This window comes from Dipodomys merriami, unplaced genomic scaffold, assembly GCF_024711535.1.
Source record: "Dipodomys merriami isolate MVZ:Mamm:240054 unplaced genomic scaffold, mDipMer1.0.p SCAF_1, whole genome shotgun sequence".
NCBI classification, from domain to species: Eukaryota; Metazoa; Chordata; class Mammalia; order Rodentia; family Heteromyidae; genus Dipodomys; species Dipodomys merriami.
Window position 1 is genome coordinate 125,597,198 of NW_027202270.1, and position 23,556 is coordinate 125,620,753.

Sequence of the window (23,556 nt, forward strand, 5' to 3'; positions counted from 1 at the left end):
TATTCCAAAACACAAATTTTTTAAAAAAAGCACTAGGAGATATAACAAATACTGATTTTTTTAAAAAAAGGATATTATTCTTATGCGCTGAGCCACAAAGATTCCTCCCCTACCTTCCTCAAAAAGAGAAACAGAGGTGGCAGACCAAAAGGCTATAAGATCTAAGACATGCCACTGCATCTTTCTGAGTGACTCTCACTGTTCTGTGTTCCCAAGCTAGACCTCATCTGTAATCTTTCTTCCTATGAGGTTGAAGGGTGACACCCAAAGAGTGGGACCATCACAAAGTACTACGGTATCCAGTGATCCCTGATTACTGACAGTGATACTGGTAAGTTGATCCAGAGCTCCTTCTACTAGTACATGTAGAACATCATTTCCAGTTGTGGGGAGATAAGTTTGAGAGGAAATGAAAGACTAATTGATATTCTTTTCCAAAAGATTAAAAAAAAAAGAGCTGAGTCCTTCATCTCAGATGAAAGGAAAGGGCTGTCCACAGATGACTGAGCAGCATGTCATTTAATTACAAATGAATCTCCTTTCGGGCAACACGAATTCTGCTTGAAGAGCTGCGGATATAGCTTGTTGGCAGAGTGCTCACCCTACATTTGATCCCTAGCACCACACACACACACACACACACACACACACACACACACACAAAATCTCACTTGAGAGGCTGAGACAAAAGGATCATGAGTCCAAGGCCAGCCTGAGCCATATAGTAAATCTGAGACTGACACAAAAACCAAACCAAAGCCAGTAGCTCACACCTGTAATCCTAGCTACTCAAGAGGGCAAAGATCTAAGGATCTAGGTTCAAAGCCAACCTGGGCAGATAAGCCCAAGTCTCTTATTTCCAGTTAACCAGCAAAAGCCAAAAAGTGAAGCTGTGACTCAATTGGTAGAGTACCAGCCTTGAGTGAATAAAGCTAAGAAACAGTACCCAGGTCCTGAGTACCCAGGTCCAGCAAGTACGTCCCCACCCCCATCCCTCCAAAAATAAAAGATGTAGCTGGGCACCAGTGGCTTATGCCTGTAATCCTAGCTACTCAGGAGGCTGAGATCTGAGGACTGCAGTTCGAAGACAGCTGGGGCAGGAAAGTCTGTGAGACTTTTATCTCCAATAAATTACCAAAAAAAAAAAAAAAAAAAAAAGAGCTAGAAGTGGAGCTATGGCTCTAGTGGTAGAGCACTAGCCTTGAGCAAAAGAAGCTCAGGAACAATGTCCAGTTCAAGCCACAGAATAGACCCCCCAAAAAGGATAAGACATGCAAATTTAGGTCTTTAGACCCCAATGCATCCAGGTTGATGGATCAAAGATGTGGCTTAGCTTCCTGCCCAAGCAGTCCTGGATGGGCAAGTGTTTTCCTAACATGAACCATAACCACGAGGCAGGCAAGGAGCTACACGCTCAAATACCTGGGGCTCTCCTATGGCTCACAGGGTCTACTTTGCTGTGTTCTCTCCCTTCTCTGGATTCTGCTTCTAAAGAAAGGGTGGTTCTATTTCAGGTGGAGCCTTTTCTATCCATCCCTTTTAATTCAATTTTATTAACTATATAGCTATATATTTAAGTCACTTAGACAATTATTTATAGAATAGAAATACTACTATAGGTCGGGCAGTAACAACCCTCCAGGCCTTTTAATTAGGCTAAGCCTTTTATATTCCCAGTGTATGTGTGTGTATGTGTGTGTGTGTGTGTGTGTGTGTGTGTGTGTGTGTGTGTGTGTGTGTGTGTGTGTGTGTGTGTGTGTGTGTGTGTGTGTGTGCGCGCGCGCGCTTGTTCAAGGCTAGTGCTCTACTACTTGAGCTACAGCTCCACTTCCAGCTTTTTGGAGGTAAATTGGAGATAAGAATCTCATAAAGCTTCCTGCCCAGGTTGGCTGAGATTAGATCATGAGCCACCAGTAACTGGCTTATATTTTCCCAGCACTTTCTTTTGTTTTCTTTTTTCTCCCCCTTTCTCCCCCCCACCCCCAGGGGAGAGTGCAAATGCAGTCCCCCACTACCACAAATTATGCAGTTTCCCACATTTAGGGAAATCACAGGGGTCAGCAATGAAGAAGCCTTGCCCTCGGAAAACCATCTTTGTGATCATGCTATCTCCGCGCCAGGTATTATTCCCAGCATTTTAAATACCTCAAGGAAGAGTCCCCACGCTGCTGGCCTGAAAAGCAGAAAGGACCCCACATCTTCCTGTCGCATCCCTAGAAGGACCTTGGCAAGGTACACACTTTTAGGAAGCCTGGGGAAAGTCTCTGAGACAGACTGGCTAAGGACTCCTCTGTTGTATAAAGACCCTCACTTAATGGGTCTTGCGTTTATCCCACCAAACAACTGTTTTGTCATTTAAAAGTTCTAGTTGTGGAATGTCCATCAGACTCAGGAAACAGATGAACTATTCTCCACCCTCTGCGATGTAAACGTCAGACTCTGGGGAACAATGGACTGCGCATTAAGACTGCCTGTTTCCTCAAAGTCTTCATTGTAATTTCCTACATATTCAGTATCAAATCTCAGTGTCCCCAAGTGACACTGAACTACATGGAACCTTAAAGCCATTTAAATATTTAGATTTCACTTAGGACTTTGTTTTTCACATTGCTGGAGTTGGAAGCCAAAGCCTCACACATGCTAGTCAAGAGCTCTATTGCTGAGCTATCGCCAGCCCTCCTTTAGTATTTTTTTAAGTAGTTATAAATCAAAAGGGCCAAATGGTTTTCAAGTAAGTGACTTTTATTTTTCTCTGATATTTCACAGTCAATTTCTATATAACTTCATACTTTCTCAAGAGAATTCACATTTGTTAAATAAATTTCTACCCCTAAATAACTCAGAGCTGGAAAATCACTTCAATATATGCATGAGTTATTTGTTTGTCAAAGGAATCATAGTAGAGAAGAAAAGTCAGACAATACTATAATCAATAAAAAGCAATGAGTATAATAAATTACAAACAGCATCAAACTCCATTCTCATAACCAATTCAATCACAAACTTTTTACACATGTTTCAGTAATGCCAATAAAATCTGCCAAAGAGTCTCTTCAGGGATGGTCTCAGCTAACACTGGTGTCCCACTTTCAGAAAACAGTAGCTTTGCCACAGTACTTCATGCCAAATATTATCAGGACCCACTAGGGCCATTACTACTTACAGTGCTGTGCAACCAATGGAGATCTTCCTGGTGGACCCCGGCATTCCTCCATTTGCAGATCTGGCCTCTGGACTCAATGGATCTCTTCTCCCAAGATCTAGCTTCTCTACCTGGGCTCATTTGTGCCTAGCTCCGCTAAGGAAAGAACACATTCATGCTAACAGCCTAGAGACTCTAACTTCAGGTATGAGATGAGAGAGGAGTAGGGGTACTGCTACCCCTCCCTGCCACTCAGCAGTGAGCATCAATGGTGGCTTTCATCTTTTTCAGTGCTAGGAAGGGGAATGCAAAGCCCAGCATAGGAGAAAGAGTCCAAGAGGCTCATAGCTCCACGTAGGGTTTTTCCAAAGGCATACATTTGGTTCTCGGCAAGTGCTTTCAGATTTCTGACACTCAGTAAGACTCATGACTGGTGCCCAGGCTGTTGTGAATGCACCTGTCTCTATAGCTTTGCTGCCAAACTCATTCTGCCAAACAGGAAGCTTCCTAGCATGGGGCAGACTAGAGCTGCTACAGTACCATGCAGACTCAGAGGACGCAAAGAGAATGGGCCAAGAGAAAAGTCTGGTTAGAGACATACTTGCTCTGATTTTGGAAAGTCTTTCAGGAAGCAAATGAATGGTAGGGTGATGATTCTGTTAGTCACAAGGGTCTAGAGGTTTACCCAGTTATTTATTTTCTAAACTCATCATATCTACATCATGTGTCTGTGAACACAGTGTGGGAAATCTCACCATTCCAAATGATGTTCTAGAGCTGCAGTTACCTAGTAAATAGGATCATTAACTTCTGACTTCACAAAATCTCAAGTGCACTTTCCTTACAGACTGCCATGAAAATTTATCGAAGGAATTTATAATGAACAAAGTTCTCCAGGGGATGAAAATGTTAAAAGAAGGTATAAAATATTTTGAGGTTACTACTTAGGCATCTCATGGCTGATAAGATAAAGCAGAAAAGAGTGTGCATCATCTGGAAATTCTCCTCATTCTCCATCTTGAGACAAGCATCAGAGAACCAACATGATACCCTTGGGCATGAAACCAATAAAACACTAACACATGAAAGAGACACAAGATGATTCCACAACTTTCTCCCATCACCAAGACATGGGACAGACAAAAACAGGATACAAAAAGGAAATGGGTGAGAAGAACGCTTTCCGATTTTGATGATCTTATATAACCTGAGGGTGATTTTGTACAATTCAAAGTTTATAAGCATAACCATTTCTTTCTTCTAAAAACAAAAGGGGGCAAACCAAAAAGGTGGCAGCAGAGAGGTAACCTACACCAGACCCTCAGGAGCCACTAAGGCTATCCTTGAGTTTTTCAGACATAAAACAGCTCAAGAATCTCCCAGCTGCTGACAGGAAAATGCTGGCCATGGCTACTATCTTCAGTCTCTCAGTCAAAGATCAGTTCATCCACTATATTTTCAGATGGCACTGAATCAATCTCATACTGTAAGTCTGAAGCCTTTTTGCCTACTCCCTAAAGTGAAATCTGTATGTGATTCAAGTGCAGGAGGCAGATGGTACTACTCTTCCTATCCTCCACCTTCAAGTTGAAGAAAAACAAGTTAAATGTAATTAAGTGCTTGTACCTGTGCCCAGAGCAATTTAGGTTTCGCTCAACTGGTGCAATGTCCTGTGGAATGCAAACACACCTCCTCTTGTTTTTGTCTATGACTGAAACAATACAAGGGAGGATCCCTGAAGGGACCTTGCATCACTGCCCAGAATGCTCATCCATTTTACTTACTGTACCCTTGATCCAGTTAGTCAGTGGGATGGTGGGAGGTACCAGCCAGAAATGCCCCCCCTCCCCCCACAGTCATCTCTCCTCCTTTGCCCTATGATGCAGCTAAGTGTCTGCCGGCTAAGAAAAAGATTCAAGGACACTGGGAACCAGACATCCTCAGTGGAACAAAGACATGCATGGCCCACGCGTGGACTACAGGTTAAGACATCAGCCAGGGGCTGGCATGTGGTTTCATGAGTAAGTTTAGAAGGAAATGCTCTAATGTAGGACTTGGGAAACATGTGTGAGTAACAGCAAGAATGAAAAGAACCACTCAGATAACAGGAACATAAGCCCCTGTGCTATATGTCGGGGTGATCGGAGAATGCATCTAGGTCACTGCCTAGATGACTGGATCCAGATGTTAGAGATGCCTGCAGCTTAGCCCAGGCCTGAGGAGCCCTGCTCTTGGTGGCCTCTAGAAAAAGCTGGGTTTGTTCCTTCAGCTGGTCTAGCTCCACCTGAGTTGCCTGATTCTGACGAATCAATTCTTTCGTTTTCAAAGTGATCTCCAGGAGGCCAGACTTGTGCAGGACTACAAGGGTGTTGTGAAAGCGCCTGTGTTTGTTCTGCTGCTGCTCGGGGAAGACCTCTGGGCTGTGGCAGAGGTGCTCGGCAGCCCACAAGGGTGAGCTGTAATTTGCTGACAGTGGGGAGAGGGGAGAGCTGCTCTCTAAGCCATGCAGAGTACTGTCAGCAGCACAGATGGGGCTGGCCGGGGATGCAAAGGTCAGACTGGGAGCTTTAGCCACATGACTGCTGGACACTGGCTGAAGAGTCTGTGGACTGCCACCTGCCACCAGGGAGGGCACACCTTGCGGAGCTGAGTCCTCAGCGAGTTTGGTGCTCGGGGGTGCCGGAGTGGAGGGATTGGATAGTCCAGTGACAGCTTTGCCTGGCTCCCTGGAAGGCAAGCTGGACCCTGGTCTCTCAGTACAGATTTTCTTCAGCATTCCACTTGCTCCTCTTTCTTCTGAGTTGAGGGAAAGGCTCCTTTTGCCTGGGTGGGGGGCTATTTTGGCATAAGAGTTCAGAATGGGTAAATAGTTTCTGGAGTCTGACTTTCTCTCGTTTGCGTGACGTGGGCTGACAGGCGATGGCACAGGTGGATGAAGGACGAAGACCTGTGGCTGTGCCGAGATCACTTCGAAGGAGGGTTGGACAGTCCAAGACTGGAGCTGGGAAGAGCTGCTGCCCTGCAAACAAAGGAGAGAGCAGCTTCTCACTGAGGATGGAGGGTGCGGCAAAGGCAAAGCAAACAGCTACTTGAAGACAGAGATGTTTCAAGTTCTGTGCTTCCCTCACCTGAAGGGGAGGTTCATAGAGGATGGAGCTCCAAAACCCACTTATATCTAATGCCACATTTCTTGCCCTAACTTTCCCTAAGGAAAACTTAAGGGAATAGCTATTTTTATTCAAATGCTATCACTCAGAAAAAGAAACTCTGGGCAGGTGAAGTAATGACATAGTTGAGGGCACAGTTGAGACAATAAAAATGTGGACAGTACAACTTACTAGTAAAAGGTGCTACACTTAAGGTTATGTTTTCTTGTTTTTGAGGGTACTGGGGTTTGACTTTAGAGCCTTATAATCGCTAAGCAGGTACTCTACTACGTGAGCCATGCCCCTAGCATTGAAAACTTTTACTCAAAATTTGTATCTTAGCAGAAGCCTGTGGGCCCATTTTTGAGGCAGCGAAACCCAATAAACATCAAACTATTTAAAAGAGAAATGGCTGCCATGTGTTAGTGATACTTTTAGCTGACATGGTGTAAAATGCTTACCCCCTTTAGGGGTAGTGTTGTACCACTTGAGCTATACTTCTGACTTTTGGCTGGAGATAAAAGTGTCACAGACTTGTCTGTCTGGGCTATTTTAAAACTGTCACCTTCTGATCTCATCCTCCTGAGTAGTTACAATTACAGGCATAAGATATGGGTACCCAGTATTGGTTTTGTTGTTGTTTTGAAACAGGATCTCTTTTTTTTTTTTTTTTCTTTTTGCTTATGTGGTGCTGAGGAATCGAACGCAGGGCCTCATGCATGCAAGGCAAGCGCTCTACCACTGAGCCACCTTCCCAGCCCCTGAAACAGGATCTCAAAAGAAACTCCTGATCCTCCTACCTCTGTTGTCCTAAGTGCTAGAATTACAGGCATGCACCACCACACCCAGCTTTCTAAAACTCGTCTTAACAAAAGACTATACTGCCTTGTTTCTCTCTGAAAATATACACTTTATTTTTGAAGTACTGATTCAGATGAAATTAACAGAACATGGTTATATGTCTCCAATATTTGAAAGCCAGTCCAACTCCAACCCAGTCTCAAAGACTGAAATGTAGATGAAAGTAGGCAGAGAGTGAGCCTGACAGATCCTCATCCTTGCTGGTGATGTGTGGGTGTGTGACTTGGCTCAAGTTCCTTATGTGCTCTTTTCCCACACGTGCACATGCACACTATTTTGCGCAGGTTTTGGCTTCTTAGATACTGGGTTGGGAACTGGACCAAATATAACTCCTTTCCTGTGCAAACATCAGCATGATGTAGAAAGCCCGTTCTGGAGCCCTCTTGGCATTCAAATATGGCTGGCATAAAAATAAAGCAATGAAGGCTCAGAAGCAACCTTTCTCTGTGGGTTTCAACATTTTTCTCTGGTTCTCAGAGGAGATCCAAAATCAGAGATCTTTTAATGTAGAGATCACCCAAGGTCAGCTCAGAAGCAAAACTTCAGGCTACTCCCCCAACTATCTAAAGCAATTTGTAATCTTCTTTCTCAAGAAGACTTTACTGGATCATTCCTCTTGATGCTGTTGTTAATTTGTTCTAATTGTTAGAGTTTACAAATTGAATTATTCTAGTTAAAATCATCTGAGGGAATACAGAACAAAATATTAGAGCTGAACAGAACCTAAAAATCATTTCATAGGAAGCCTCATGGTCAAGATGTATAAACAAAGCTCATGGTGGCTAAGTGACTGGTACAAAATAATACTGTCTAATGGCAGAGCTGGAATCAAATCTTCAAAAGAAAAATTCCTAAAATTAAGCAGTAATGATCAAGACATTACATGATATGGAAAAGTTAAGTCCATTATTTTAATTTTAGAGCAGAGTACATTCTACAATGTTGAAGGAAAAAAAACTAGATATCTGCATACCAATGCCCATGGTGGCACTACTTACAACAGCCAAGCTATTGAATCAGTCCAGGTATATAACATCTGATGAATGGATTAAAAAAAAATGCAGGGAATATACATAATGGCGTATTATTCAGCAATAAAGAAGAATGAAATTATGTCTGCAGGAAAATGGAGGGACCTGGAGATTATCATGTTGAGCAAGACAAGTCAAACTCAGAATGTTTTTGCTCATATTTAGAAAATAATGATGATGACAATGATGATGATGACAACATGATTGTAAAAGGGGAGCTTGGGGGCGGGGAGAAACCAATGGGAGTGGAAAGAGGAAAAGAAGAGGTTGGTGGGGGTATAAAAATGATGGCAGTACTTAAGACATATATCCATGTATATGTATATACATATATATGGATATATGTATAAATATATGGGTACATGTACATATGTAGAATATATATAAATACACATATAGCATACGTATTTTCTATATATACATAGATACACACAGAGAGAAAGATACACACACACACATATAAATGCTAAAAAGTATTAAAAGAGGAATGAGGGAGGGGGGATTAAAAAAAGTAACATGAGCCGGGCGCTGGTGGCTCACGCCTGTAATCCTAGCTACTCAGGAGGCTGAGATCTGAGGATCGTGGTTCAAAGCCAGCCCAGGCAGGAGAGACCGTGAAACTCCTATCTCCAAAAAAACCACCAGAAAACCGGAAGTGGCGCTGTAGCTCAAGTGGTAGAGCGCTTGCCTTGAGCTGAAGAGCTGAGGGACAGCGCCCAGGCCCAGAGTTCAAGCCCCATGACTGACAAAAAAAAAAAAAAAGTAACATGGAGCTGGTAGTGTGGGTCAAGTAATAGAGTACCTGCCTAGTTCAAACCCCAATAACACATGTGCGTGCGCGCGCGCGCGCACACACACACACACACAAAGAATATAGGCTTGGTGAATGTGATCAAAGCACATTATATGGATATATGCAATATTACAATGAAATCCCTTTGAACAATTTAGGCTAATAAAAAACAATAAAAATGAAAGTAAATTAAATTCTGGGGCGCCACTTATCATTCAGGCCTATCTCCTGGCCAGCCTGTCTCTGTCTACAGAAGAGCCTCTGTGAGAAAAGCCTCCTCACTCTTGAGTGTGGGCCTCTTGCACCTCCTGAAGCTGTCAGCCCGCCTGCTGCAGAACAGCTATCAACACAGGGACACAAGGGGAAAGAGTAAGAAGAGGGTCAGAGGAGAGGGAGGAAGAAACACAAGGAACAGAGATCCCCAGAGGCATGGGGCAGCAGGACAAACTGATTTGGGATCCACTTCCTATCTCTTTACTCTCCTTTCCTTCAAAGAGGATATGATTTACCAAGTAAAACCTTCTAGTTCTTTTTCTGGAACTCACTAAGGTACCTTGTTCAAAATCACTTTGTAGCCAGGAGTTGGTGGCTCACACCTATAATCCTAGCTACTTTGGAGGCTGAGATATGAGGATTGCAGCTCCAAGCTAACTTAGCAGGAAAGCCTATGAGACTCTTACCTTCACTAAAGTCCCCAAAAAGCTAGAAGTGGAGCTGTGGCTCAAGTAGTAAAGTGCTAGTTTTGAGCAAAGGGACAGCACCCAGCCCTGAGTTCAAGTCCCAGGACTGGCACCAAAAAGGATAATAATAATCTTAATATTTAAGTCACTAGGTTTCTTGTCATACCACAGTCATACTCTGCTAATGTCTGACCTAAGATGGGAGGGTTGACAATTAAGCTAGACCTCTAATTTCACCATCTTTAAGTAGCCTTGTCAACACACCATGCAAGACCTGGGCTATATTTTCAGAGTAAAGTGGCACACACTTAAAATATTAAGTCAATTTCATTCCTCTTGATTTCTTTACTTCAACTCTATCAAATTCATATAACTGAATTCTCAATTTCAAACACTGGAGATATATATATATATATGTATATATAATATATATTATGTATACATATATATGTATATATACATATATGTATATATTATTCACACATACATATTTTTTTAATTTAATTTAATTTTTTTTGCCAGTCCTGCAGTTTGAACTCAGAGCCTAGGCACTGTCCCTGAGCTTCTTTTGTTCAAGGCTAGCGCTCTACCACTTGAGCCACAGCACCACTTCTGGCTTTTTCTGTTTATGTGGTGCTGAGGAATGGAACCCAGGGCCTCATGCAGCAAGCACTCTACCACTAGGCCACATTACCAGCCGCTGGATTTTTTTTTTTCTCAGTCTTGAGACTTGAACTTGGGGCCTGGAGGCTGTCCCTGAACTCTTTTGCTCAAGGTTAGATATCTACCATTTTGAGCCAAATTCAAATTAAACAAGAAATTCTTTTGCTGGGCATTGGTGGCTCATGACTGTAATGCTAGCTATTCTGGAGTATGAGATCTGAGGACTGTGGTTTGAAGCCAGCCTGGGCTGGAAAGTCCATAAGCCTCAGAAAATCATAAGTGGAGTTATGGCTCAAAGTGATAGAGCACTAGCCTTGAGAACAAAAGTTCAGAGACAGTGCCCAGGCTCTGAGTTCAAGTGCCACAGTGGACACACACACAAAATAAGGTTTGTGGTTTGGTTCTGTTTATATACAATTAAAGATTTTAGGGCTCCCTTGAACAAATTATATGAAGATAATTTTATATAAATATAAAAATAAAATGGTGTCTCAAAAATGAGAATGTAGGCTTGGGGATTTAGCTCCACAGAAAAGTACTAGGCCCTGAGTTTAGTCTCCCATACCACCACCATTTTTTTGGGTGGTGTGGTGTGCTGGTGGTGGTGGTGGTGGTGGTGGTGGTGGTAGTTATGGGGACTGATCTCAGGCCCATGAACATGCTAGGAAAGTACTCTACCACTGAGCCACATGTAGGCAGACCTCTTACTACTCTGTAGTTGAATGGTTAACACCCTTTACCCAGGACAGAAAGTACACATCAGTGTGTTTCTCCCGTCTGCTTTGAAATCTCTCCTTGGCAGCACAGAAGAGTTTGTATGTCGAAACTCAGAAACTTTAGTCTGCAGAGATTTGGGCCACACTGGTCCTCCTCACCTGCTTGACCAGCACATTCTTCATGACAACCATGGGTGACAGCGTAGGGAAGGCGCTGTTTGCAGCACTGGAGCTCTGCCTCATCCTGTCTTCTCTGCCCCAGCCCAAGGCGCTCAGCATGTCCTCTGACTCCATCTGCTCTGCAGAGCTCAGACATTCTGAGCTCCCATCTGGTGGGCAAAAGAATGGTCAGTTTACTTGGGCTATATGCTAAGGACTCTTAATTCAGCTACTAAAGAACCATGGACCCCTTGAAATAGAAAAGAACTTCGGCGATATGTGTTTTTGTGAATGCTCTGAGGTGTTTAACTTTCTTTGGATTTTCAATGGGATCCATAATCCACCCCCCCTCTAAAAGATTAAGCCTCACTTCTCAGCTTGACTTCCTTTATAAATCTCTTACAGACAAAAACCTGTATCAGTCAGGGTTCATGTCAAAGTAATCATCACTAGTCTGTAAGAGAAACAAGTTGAAGGCTTTAAAGTGAGCTCATTACTTTCAAGAATCTATTGCTGAGAAAGAAAGAGAGTGTGGGACCCCAGACAGGATTAAGACCTTTAGAGGCTATGGACACAGATATAATTAGAATAACAAAAATAAAACCAGCCCGCAAATGTCAAAACTTTCAACCATGCTGAAGTTAAAATAGCATCAAAGTGAACATACATATACATACTTGTATACACAATTATTTATTCAGATAGATATAAAACAAGAGTCTAAGGGACTACTTAGGAGGAGAAAGGAGAGGGGAAAGGGAAAAAGAAAGAGGGTGAGGGGCTTTGAAATACACTGTAGCTATGAATGAAAACAGCAGAAGCCAGGTGCTGGTGTCTCTTGCCTGTAATCCTAGCTACTCAGGAGGCTGAGACCTGGGGATCACAGTACGAAGCCAGCTCAGGCAGGAAAGTCTGTGAGACTCTTATCTCCAATAAACTACTCAGAAAAAGCTAGAAGTAGAACAGTGGCTTACGTGGTAAAGCACTAGCCTGGAGCAATAGAAGCTCAGGGACATAGTTGAGGCCCTGAGTTTAAGCTCCATAGACCAGCACAAAAACGAAAAAGAAAACAGCAGAAAGAGCTTCAATGCAAGTTGTTGATCAATAGTGGGTTGGAAAGGAGGGCAAAGAGGAATAGGATCTATTGGGGTAAGGGGCTAACAATGGTGAAGAAGATAAATATGGTCAAAACAGATCGTCACTAAGTGTGAAAACTTAATAAACCTGCCGCCACTGCATTAGGAAAGGGGGAGGAGGTGAAAGGAGAGCAATGGGGGAGGACTGACTGGAATATATGTGTGGAAATGTCACAGTAAAAATCCTCCCTTAAATAGCTAATATATGCTAATAAAAATAGCATCCTCCTGAACTTTTAATATTGTACAATCCTGGCAAATTTGTCGAAGCTGAAGTTTTTCTCTTTTCTCTCCCTCTTTGTGCTGTTCAGCAGCTCATTTGTTGAGCATGTGAATATGCCTAGTGGAGATCCTACACAACCAGTTACAAGATGTTCTCCAAATCAAAGCAAATAAGGGTACCCTATGTAAACTCCATGCCAAAAGGTTGTGGTTAGATACCTGCTGGAGTAACCAAAAGACTGCTGTATCTTGATATTGAAGAGTCTGGGACAAAATGCTTAGCAAGAATCTCAGAGAAGAGAGCCAGATATGATGGGGTACATGCCTGTAATCTCAGCACTTGAGAGGCTGTAACTGGAGAATCACAAGTTTAAGGCCAGTTTTGGCTGCTCAGTAAGATACTCTTAAAAAAAAAAAAAAGGCAAAAAAAAAAAAAAAAAAAAAAAAGCAAATTGGGGCATCTGTAGCTCACAACTATAATCCTAGCTACTCAGGAGGCTGAGATCTAAGAATCAGTTCAAAGCCAGCCTGGGCAGGAAAGTCTGTGAGACTCTTTGTTGCCAATTAACCTGAAAACCAGAAGTGGAGCTCTGGCTCAAAGTGGTAGAGCGCTAGCCTTGACCACAAAGAGCTCAGAGACAGTGCCCAGGCCCTAGGTGCAAGCCCCACGACTGACCAAAAAAAAAAAAAAAAAAAGGAAGTAGAGATGTGGTTCATGTGGCAGTGTCAGCCTTGAGTGAAAAAACTAAGAGACAGCAAGTTCAAGCCCCAGGAATAGTACAAAAACAAAAACTATTAGTGTAGTAACTGACTCAAGAAAGGACATCATTAATATCTAACCCATTTGCTAACCCTAACCCTAACTTAACCCTACTCATAGCCCTAGTTTAACAACAACAACAACAAAGACCAATAATAGATACTAAAACCACTGCTCAAAAAATTGTTGAGAGTTAGGCCAGGTGATGCATGCTCTTAATCTTGTATTTGGGAGAGAAAGCAAATTTCAGACTAGCCCGGGCTACAGGGTAAGACCCTTGCTCAACAAAAAGTTGTTAGGAACAGGGTAGTCTCAAAGTATCATCCCACAAATTGCTAGTTAATTACAAAGAAAAAAAGACAATAAAGAAATCTAGGGCTGGGAAGGTGGCTCAGTAGTAGAGCACTTGCCTTGCATGCGTGAGGCCCTGGGTTCGATTCCTCAGCACCACATAAGCAAAAAAGAAAAAAGCCAGAAGTGGCACTGTGGCTCAAGTGGTAGAGCACTAGCCTTGAGCTGAAGAGCTGAGGGACAGTGCCCAGGCGCAGAGTTCAGGCCCCATGACCGACCGGACCTCAAAGAAAAAAAAAGAAAAAGAAATCTGCACATACGATCTTAACCAAGTGATCAATCAGAGCAAGATCACCAAGAATGAGATTGATTTATGTTTCCTTACATGTGGCAGTGGGAAAAACATAGCATTACCAACATAGTATTCCCATCAAAATTGTTTATGCTAATCCCAACAATAGGCAAACTACTAGGAGTTCCAGCGTGTGGAACATTCTAAAAAAACAACAGGCTTGACTTGTTCAAAGAGGTCAGTTCCACAAAGAAAGGAAGAAACAAGGACAGGGAAGGGAAGAAGTGGCAGAAGAGCTATTCTAGATTAAACTCAATTAAAAAGACAGAACAGTAAAACGCAATGCATAAGCCTCAGTTGGCCCCTGGATCAAAAATAAACAAAATCACAAAGAAAAACTACAAGTGAAAGTAAGAGAAAATCAGGGAAGGGGTAACAAGGTTGACAAGAAATGTACTCATTAACTTACTGTACCCCTCTGTACATCACCTTGACAATTAAAAGGAAAAGAAAAGAAAAGGGAAAAAAACTACAAAAAGCCAGGTGATGCTGGTGGCTCATACCTATAATCCTAGCTACTCAGGAGGCTGAGATCTGAGGATCATGGTTCAAAGGCAGCTCAGGCAGGAAAGTCTGTGAGACTCTTACCTCCAATAAACTACTCAGAGAAAGCCAGACATGGTGCTGTGGCTTGAGCACTAGCTTTGAACACAAAAGAAGCTCAGGGACAGTGAGAGGGCCGAGTTCAAGCCCCAGGAACTGGGGGGGGGGGAGGGGGAGAGGGGGGAAGGGAGACTATAAAAGACATTGTCAGAACACAGAACAATGGGTAAAAACTATAGACTGCTGAAGTTCTTGGGTATGATATTATTATTATATAGAAGAATGTCCTTGACTTTAGGAAATTCATACTTAAGTATTTAGGAATGAAGTGAAATTTCAAGTGTTTAAAACTTACTTTCAGCCTGTTTGTGTGTGTGTGTGTGTGTGTGTGTGAGAGAGAGAGAGAGAGAGAGAGAGAGAGAGAGAAAGAGAGAGAGAATGTGTGTGTATGTGAGGGAGAGAGACAGAGACAGACAGATGATAAACAGATAAAAAATATATGGCAAAATAATACTCAGTGATCTGAAACAAAACATCTTTCATGTGGGATACTCACTCACTTCTGTATAGATATGAGATTACTCAGTATATGAAGTTGGGAAAATAAAAAATAAAATAGAAGACATTATCATAGTTTTACAAATTTCATCATATACAAGGTACCTAGAATAATTCAGGCAATGATAAATGCAGTGGCACCTAGCCTGGGAATGCCTGGGACCACCTTCTGGAACAGAACAGGTTTGACTATTTTTATATGGCCCCATGTTCTTAAAACAATTGGCCTGACACCACTAAAACTGCCGGAAGGAGATGTGGTAAAAGGTCAACAGCACTAGGAATTATAGATGGACGGACTATGCACAAAGTATGTTTTCTTCTTTGACTTGCCTAAATTTCTAAGCTTCTACAATGAGCATATATTACTCCCACGATACAAAAAACAAAGGAAAAAAGACACTTGTTTCATAAGTCCTTCATTCTAGTCCCTCTCTGTTTCTTAGAATGAGAATTGGGGAGACCATGTTTTTAACGAATGCTTTGAGTTAGCCTTCTAATGAGACAAGCTCAGGAAACAATGCTATGGGACAAGTGCTAGAGGTTGGCTCACCCTTCCCAACTGCCCTGACCCCAGGCAGACAACTAATTCCTCTTACTCTAAGCCCTTGGTTGGTGCTGTCCTTCTTTAAGTAACAGTCTATTAATAATTTGGCTTCTCATTCCGTGTGCTTATCAGGTGAAAATGCACCAATCTAGAGAAGAGTTCTAGTTTTGCTATCAGGTGCATTTCAACCTATAAATTAATGTAATTGATAGATTCATTTCTGTGAGCATATACATCTTCCCCTCTCAGGACACTGAGCCCAATTCCCTGGCATTATCTCCCCCATGTATGCCGTGAGCCAAAAATGTTGAAAACTAGTTCAGTTTTTTAGGATAGTTCCAGCCACCTCTCAAGACCTCAAAATCGAAAGAAGTTTCATCATAAAATTAAGAATTCATGTGGGATGCAGCTAGCCCGTTTGGGTAAAGCTGAAGATATATTAGTAAAGAAAGCTGTTCTATTTTCTTTATTTTCTTCTAACAGAGTTTAGAATCGGGCCAGGTGCTCAAATATAAAATACACAGATATTGGGGGAAGAACTGTTCAGGTAGGGGACTTTTTGAGTACAGCAAAAGTATCTTCTTAGAGAACAAGTTATCTTAACACATGACATTATGTTCACATAATGAGGCTACTGCGCGTGAGAAGGTGGCTATGCCACCTGTAAAAGGATGCTCTACAGTGTTCTATAAAAACAAGAATCGTTTAAGGACAAGTGTCTCAGAATGTATTCTCTCATTATAATACATGACTGATTACTTTTAACTAGCAGCCTTCAAATGGTTACATGAAGACAATATCAAGTTATATTTTCCTCTGCAATATAACAATTCCTATGGAAAAGGAGTTAACACAATAGAACCATGAGTGTTTATGGTTTTGGGGGGTTTTTTGTTTTGTTTTTTCTCAGTAGCCACTGATAACAGTTGGAAATGTAAGTTGGAAATTTAAAGTTGAGAGTCTAGGGCTGGGAATGTAGCTTAGTAGTAGAGGGCTTGCCTAGCAGCAGGAAGCCCTGGGTTTAATTCCTCAGTACCACATAAACAGTAAACACCAGAAGTAGTGCTGTGGCTCAAGTGGTAGAGTGCTAGCCTTGAGCTAAAGAAGCTCAGGGACAATGCCCAGGCTCTGAGTTCAAGCCCCAGGACAGGCAAGAAAAAGAAAAGAAAAGAAAACAAAGAAAGAAAGAAAGAAAGAGAGAAAGAGAAAGAAAGGAGAAGTTGAGAGTTTAAACTGAAAAAAGATGTCAAATTATTCTTTCAAAACTAACAACCCCTCAAAGACTATGATGGACACCCACTCTGCCACATGGCATCAGAATTACCATTTATATTAAGAGACCAGATAGCTATTTATCCAGAGTGTGAAAGCTCCCCATCCTTATCATACACATGAGTTTTAGGGAGGAAATTTTTCAAGCAGATCATTCATTACAACATAGAAAGGATAAGGTGTTATTGACCTGAAAATCCAGAGTCCTTATCCGACTCGGCAGCTACCGTGCCGACCTGCCGAGACACTTTTTTCATCTCTGTGCCCCTGGCTAACTTGGCTGAGAGTCTTCTGGGGCTCTCTCTGGACGGGATTTTCCTCTCCATGTTTTACTGGACTGGAAGCACGTTCACTGATATAGTCTTTTCATCTGATTGCCCTATGAAAAACAACAGTTACATAAGAAGTCATTGCCTGGAGAGCTGAAACAGGTGATCCAAATGGTGCAGAAGGTGAGGGCAAAGAGCACTGGCCTCGCCCACTTCGCTATATTTTCTCATCTGTCTCATTGACAAAAGCTAGGAGTTTACCAAAGAGAATGGTTTCTATCTGAAAGGGGATTCATAGTCTTCTTGCTGCCCTCTAACTCCATTACAAATTCAAGACACACAAACCACATTCAGTGGAAGCTTTGTGAACTGCTAACAAAGGCATACTTGATTAGGCTTTCTGGAATGGGTAACCATATCAACTTGTCCTCCTCCCAGAGGAGAGGTAACATCAACCAACAAGGCTTGCTTTCTCAGTGTACATCTGGGGGCTCATGACCTATTGCCACCTCCCACAGTGTAGTTTCTCAAACAAACCTCTCAGTTCTTTAGATGAGTACTGAACAGAGCAAAACCAACTTCCTCTATATGCATGCTACTTTCTGAACTGCAAAAACCTTTATGGATTTGGAGGCGTAATTCAATGGTACAAGACTTGTCTGCCATGCCTAACATCCTAGGTTATATCCCCAGCACAACAGAACTCCACAACTAAACCCCACATTTTTATGTGCAAGTACTATATACCCTAGAGAAGTTACATTCAGTCGTTTAAACTTATAAATCAATTGTGCTCACTATAAGCTAGACATTGTGCTAGGAGTGGGGGCAGACATGTTTTCATCTTTCCTCGAACTTGTGATCTAGAGAGAGGCAAACATTAACCAAGCAATCACACAACTGAAGACTATTTTATTCGAGCTTTAAAGGGACCAGACTAACAGTCTAGGGAACTGAGCAAAAGTGCCATGTAGCTGGGATCTGGAGGATGAGGAGTCAGTAGGAGTTAGCCAGGTACAAGATAACAGGTGAGGTGTGCAGGTGTGTTCCGGGCAATGTGAAGGCTCTAAGGAGAGCGAGGAGCTTGGCACACCCAAGAGCTGAATGGCCAGGGAGGCCAGTGCAGAGAGAAAGAATGCCACACACGGATACTGGAGGTCGGCGGGGACAGGGGTGCCTTGGAATCTGTGTTGGAAAAAAACCTCACAGACACTAACATGGAAGAATTTAAACTATAAGATTAACAAGATCAGATCTACCTCTTAAAAGTATTTTGGGTTGGGCACCAGTGGCTTACTATAATCCTAGCTACTCAGGAGGCTGAGATCTGAGGATCGAGGTTCAAAGCCAGCCCAGGCAAGAAAGTCCATGAGACTCTTATTTCCAATTAACCACCAAAAAGCCAGAAGTGGAGCTGTGGCTCAAGTGGTAGAGTGCTACCATGAGAAAAAAAAAAAAAGCTAAGGTTACAGTGCCCAGGCCCTGAGTTTAAAAAAGTATTTTGAATGCTGGCCTGCAACGAAAGCGGAGACAGGCAGGAGGCACTAAGATTATTCAGATGCTACTTCTGCAGCCCAGGGAACTACATTATGGCCTGGGAGGAGGAGATGGGGAGAAGGAAAAGAGGTTGAGCTGATGTTATCTGGAGGGTAGGAGGTAGACGTGGTACTATTTTCTAAGCTAGGGAGCCTAGAACAGCATGGAAGAGAACTGGGGGTGGGGTGAGATGGTATGACTCCACTAGATCAATTTTGGTCATGTAAGACCTGAAGTGACTGTGGGTCATCCAAGGGGAGATGCTGGGTAGAATGCTACATGTAAGACAGAGTCCAAGGAAAACCCAGATAGATCTGCCTCAGTGGTACACATCTAGACCCTGGCTAACAGTGCAAGAATGAGACAAATTATCCCTACAACCGAACTGGCAGAAGCTGAGGACATTCCAGATGTTTTAACAAATATTTGAGTCATCAAAAAATGGCAACTGTAAGGCTAAGAACACAGATGATACTGCAGGGATAAAGAGAATAGAGTACCAGAAAAGGAAATTAATAATAATAATAATGATGATGATGATGATGAAAGTAGGTAGGTGTAGGCAAAGTCTAATAATGTTTCAAAATCACAATCTGTTCATGACTCCATCCTACTGTCCTGAGAGAAACATGTGCAGCCAGCCAACATTACATCTGCAAGCCCTGAAGTGCTAAGCCTGAATGTTTCTGATAATGGAGGACCTAGTGAAGAACACAAGAGGAAGGATTCACAATGTAATTAAATAGAAGAATGCTCCGAAGCATCCTCGACAGTTCTTGTGCTCAAACTCCAGTATACAGATGAACTAAAGGAAAGATAAACGAATCTGAATGAGATGAAACACAATTCCAAGTAAAAAAGATTTTGTCTATATCATTTAAGGGGACTGGCTTCCTCATTCAATTCATGTCTAATCAAGGACTCTTCCACAGGTCACATGTTTAATCCTATGGGCATAACATGTAATCAATGGCACTGTTTTTGTTTTTTCCTTTTTTGGTTGTGGGACTTAAACTCAGGGGCTGGGCATTTTTACTGAGCTTTTTCACTCAAGACAGACCACAAAGCCACTTCTGATTTTCTGGTGGTTAACTGGAGATAAGACTCCCACAGACTTTCCTGCCCAAGCTGGCTGTGAATCACAATCCTCAGTTCTCAGCCTCCTGAGTAACTAGGATTACAGATGTGAGCCTCTGGCACCTGGCACACTGTCACATCTTACAGAGCACTCTGCAAAAGCAGTATCTATTTGACAGCTATGATGTTTTATAGCATGGACAACCCAGTTTAAAAAGCAGACTAAAATGAAAAACTGTATCTCTAATTAAATCAAGATCCTTTTGTATGAAACCCAGCAAATGTGCATAGTGTTACTTTCCTAAAATAATAATTTCAAATGTGAATAGGAGCCTTCTTCAACATGGAAGCACAAGTGACTTGTGGATTCAGACTAGACCAGGTCTAACCAGCCTGGTAATCCAGATTAAGAGAGGCAGCTCACGTTGGCTGTAAATAGTGAAGAACCTAACGAAGTTTCACAGGATCTTACCAGGCATGGGTTACTTTATAGATATTTTAGATAAAACATCCGATTTTGCTTTTTATAATCTTTATAACAAGACAATGAGAAACATCTTGGTATGTTATTAAAATGTACACAATGAAGCTACAGAAAAATACACAGGAATTTATTCTGGCTCACCAAGAATTTACAAGGCAGTATTGCTAATGGAATCAAAATATTGAAACATTGACAAATCAGTTAAGAGGAAAGTAGATGCTAACATTTTAGATCCTGGGGAGTTGGCTGCAGGTGGAAATAAAGAACACATAATTGACTTTAGAATGGTAAATCGACTATTTTGGGTATGAAAAATATAAAAGGCTGTTCTCGATGAAGTTCTCTTTTTATAGCAGAAAGCCTTAGTGTCCCAGCCAAGGAGGCTCATGTGGCAGGGCACATGAGGAGCTACATCCCTCTCCAGCTCACTTGTCTGGCAGAGAGTGGGCTGAGGGAGTCCGTGAGCCATTAACACAGACCCATGCTACATAGCATCAAGGAAGTCTGGGCCGAGAAGCAGTGGTAGCATTGGCCACCAGGACCACACCAATGGCAAAGTCTGAAAACCTTCAGAACACTAGCTTTTCTTCTCCCTCAGCATTATTTTATAGTAAAGTTTAGATGCTCTCAACCGAGAAGGAATTAAAGATTCCTCTCAGCATCTCACACCTTGGCTTCCTGGCCCAGCCTGGAACTACTTAACTGCTTTACTAACATCTCAGACCCTATGCCTCTTACTTATTTTGCATTAAGCTCTCAAACTGTCAGACATGACCCAATGTGGACCTAGGACAGATATGCTAAAATTCACAATTCAAAGCTAATCAATAAAAACAGGCTTACAGAAACAGGAGTAAGATAAAATCCTAGCCCAGTGACAGTGGCTCACACCTGTAATCCTAGCTATCAGGAGGCTGAGATCTGAGGAGGGTGGTTCAAAGCCAGCACAGGCAGGAAAGTCTGTGAAACTCTTATCTCCAATTAACCACCAGAAAACCGGAAGTGGAGCTGTGGCTCAAGTGGTAGAATGAGCGCCTTGAGCTGAAGAGCTGAGGGACAGCACCCAGGCCAAGAGTTCAAGACCCACAACCAACAACAACAACAACAAAAAGATAAAATCCTAGCAATTACTCCATACCACTTGTGCTTACTTCTATTTTTGCACTTCTTTTTTTTTTTTTTTTTTTTTTGAGTCTGGGCCTGGGCGCTGTCCCTCAGCTCTTCAGCTCAAGGCTAGCACTCTACCACTTGAGCCACAGCGCCACTTCCGGCTTTTTTCTTATGTGGTGCTGAGTAATCGAACCCAGGGCCCTGAGCATGCAAGGCAAGCGCTCTACCACTGAGCCACCTTCCCAGCCCTCTTTTGCACTTCTTATATTAGCATTTAGCTATTTATCTCCTTGACCTCACAGGTGGCCTCTTTCCATCCTTGAAACTCAGCCCCCAATAATGACAATGTCAAAGAAAATAACAGATTCTAACAAATCTGTCTTGCTGAGTGTCTGACTGCCAGAGCACTTTAGCTGTCAGAGAAATACCTGAACACCTTGAAGATCAAGACTTAGCCTTTCCAAACACGATAGTCATCTCAAGATCTAGTCAGGTCTAATACAAGACACATATCTAATCTACCCTTTGTTCTAAGATGAAACTTCTGGGACAAATCCACCAGCCAAATTAAAGGTTGGTGTAATCCATAATCTCTGGAGATCTGAGTTCATGATAAAAAGGAGACCAAAGGGTTACAAGGAAAGGATCTGAAATGCAGCTGGCAGCTCTCTCCTTTTATAGATACTTGGCAACATTCCTGAGAGCTCACATTCCCTTTAAAATGTGTCACGTGTATGACATGCATGCACAGAGAGGTGTGAGGAGAAAGACCAAGCAGAGGTTTAAATACAATAAAGTGATAAGGGCATAGAAAATAATTTACTAGTCACAAAACCATGAATAATCATTTACAATGATAAACATCTTACTATGTTTTCTTTGAAGTTATTTCCTTTTGATCTGTCTTTTCACAGATACCATTCTTGGGGGGGGGGGAAATGTCTGTGTATTTTAATGATGTAAAAAAATACCACCAATATTCATATACATGCAAACATTTATATACATTATCATTCTCTAACTTGGTTGAAAATTAGTGTCAAAGATCCTGAGCCTTGGGATTCATACAATTTCCTACATTTGAAACCAAGTAAGGTTTCAAATCTCTATCCTTGCCTTTCAAAGGGCGAGAGGATTAAAGTTTCTTTGCAAAAAGAGTTGACAGTAACAGTGCCCACCTAGCCACTTGCACCAGCCCACATGGCATCTGTACCAGACAGCATGTACACCCTCCAGGCATCCAGCAGCCTGCCAGCTCAGCAGGACAGAACTGGGCTGTGCTCTGACTGGCAGACCACAAGTCTCCAAGGCACACGCCAGGCAATGTGGACACTGCCAGGACTTGGGCAATAACAGGGCACCTGGCTCTGGCCTGGGCCGAGATCACAACTACCCCCCCCCCAAACCACCCCCTAACTACTAACTCCACTGTCCGCCTTCTCCCACACCCCTATTTCTGACGAGTTGGCCACTCGGGAGATATAATCAGCAAAGGGTGTGTGTGTGGGGGGGGGGGGGGAATGGTAGGTCTGTGGAAAAGGCAGCACACCTGTACCCCAGGCCCAGATAAGAAGCTCCTTCGGGGAGATCCTGGCGGCTCCCCGGGTGAGTAGCTCCGTGCTGGCTCCCTGCCCAGTCCCGGGCCCTCCACTCACAGCCCGGCAGGCCTCCAGCTTCGGTCCCGCGGTCGCCCCCCAGGTCCCGGTCTCCCCCACGGCCGGCCCAGAGCCCACCTGCCCTAACCCACTCTCTCCAAACTTGCTCCCCACACCAGCCCCTCCGCCCCTGGCCAGCCCTGGCTGCAGACCCACCAACGTGGGCAGCCGGGCCCTCTGCGCGCTCTGTCTCCCTGCTCCCCCAGAAGCTCGTAGCCCCCCGCCCCAAAGTCCTGGCTCCCCCTCCCGCCTCCCTCGCCCCTCTTCCTCCCGTCCCCACTCCCGCCTGCCTTCCACGCGCTCCCCGCCTGGACCCTTCGGGCCGCGCCGTCCTCGCTCCCTCCACCGCCCCGCTCCCCGGCCAAGCCTTCACTTTCTCACCTAGGGCCAGGGTCGCGGGCTTCTCCACCAGTCCCGCAGGTCCGCTGGCGCATGCGCGAGCCCGGCCTCACGGCTCCATGACAACCCCTTGGCCGCTGGGCCTCCAGCTATTCCCGGGCCTCCCGCCCATTTCTCCTCCCTCCGCCTCCGCCACTGCTTTCACCAACTACGG

The 23,556-nt window shown here is 43.3% G+C and overlaps 1 protein-coding gene and 1 pseudogene across 4 annotated transcripts; both read right to left on the reverse strand.

Moving 5' to 3' along the window:
• Positions 1-1,985: 1,985 nt before the first annotated feature.
• Positions 1,986-2,127, reverse strand: LOC138835247 (U1 spliceosomal RNA; annotated as a pseudogene).
• A 604-nt stretch (positions 2,128-2,731) lies between these two features.
• Positions 2,732-23,538, reverse strand: Cipc (CLOCK interacting pacemaker). 4 transcript variants are annotated; one of them, XM_070029080.1, is made up of 4 exons: positions 23,385-23,538; positions 17,063-17,251; positions 11,192-11,361; positions 2,732-6,161 (listed from the first exon to the last, which is right to left on the reverse strand). In XM_070029080.1, the coding sequence occupies exons 2-4, from the start codon at positions 17,196-17,198 to the stop codon at positions 5,268-5,270; spliced, it is 1,200 nt and encodes a 399-aa protein (XP_069885181.1). In that variant the 5' UTR covers positions 17,199-17,251; positions 23,385-23,538; the 3' UTR covers positions 2,732-5,267. The 4 variants fall into 4 exon arrangements, with proteins under 4 accessions (XP_069885181.1, XP_069885192.1, XP_069885202.1 ...); XM_070029091.1 differs by lacking the exon at positions 23,385-23,538 and adding an exon at positions 22,898-23,055; XM_070029101.1 differs by lacking the exon at positions 23,385-23,538 and adding an exon at positions 22,527-22,662.
• Between the last annotated feature and the right edge of the window lie 18 nt (positions 23,539-23,556).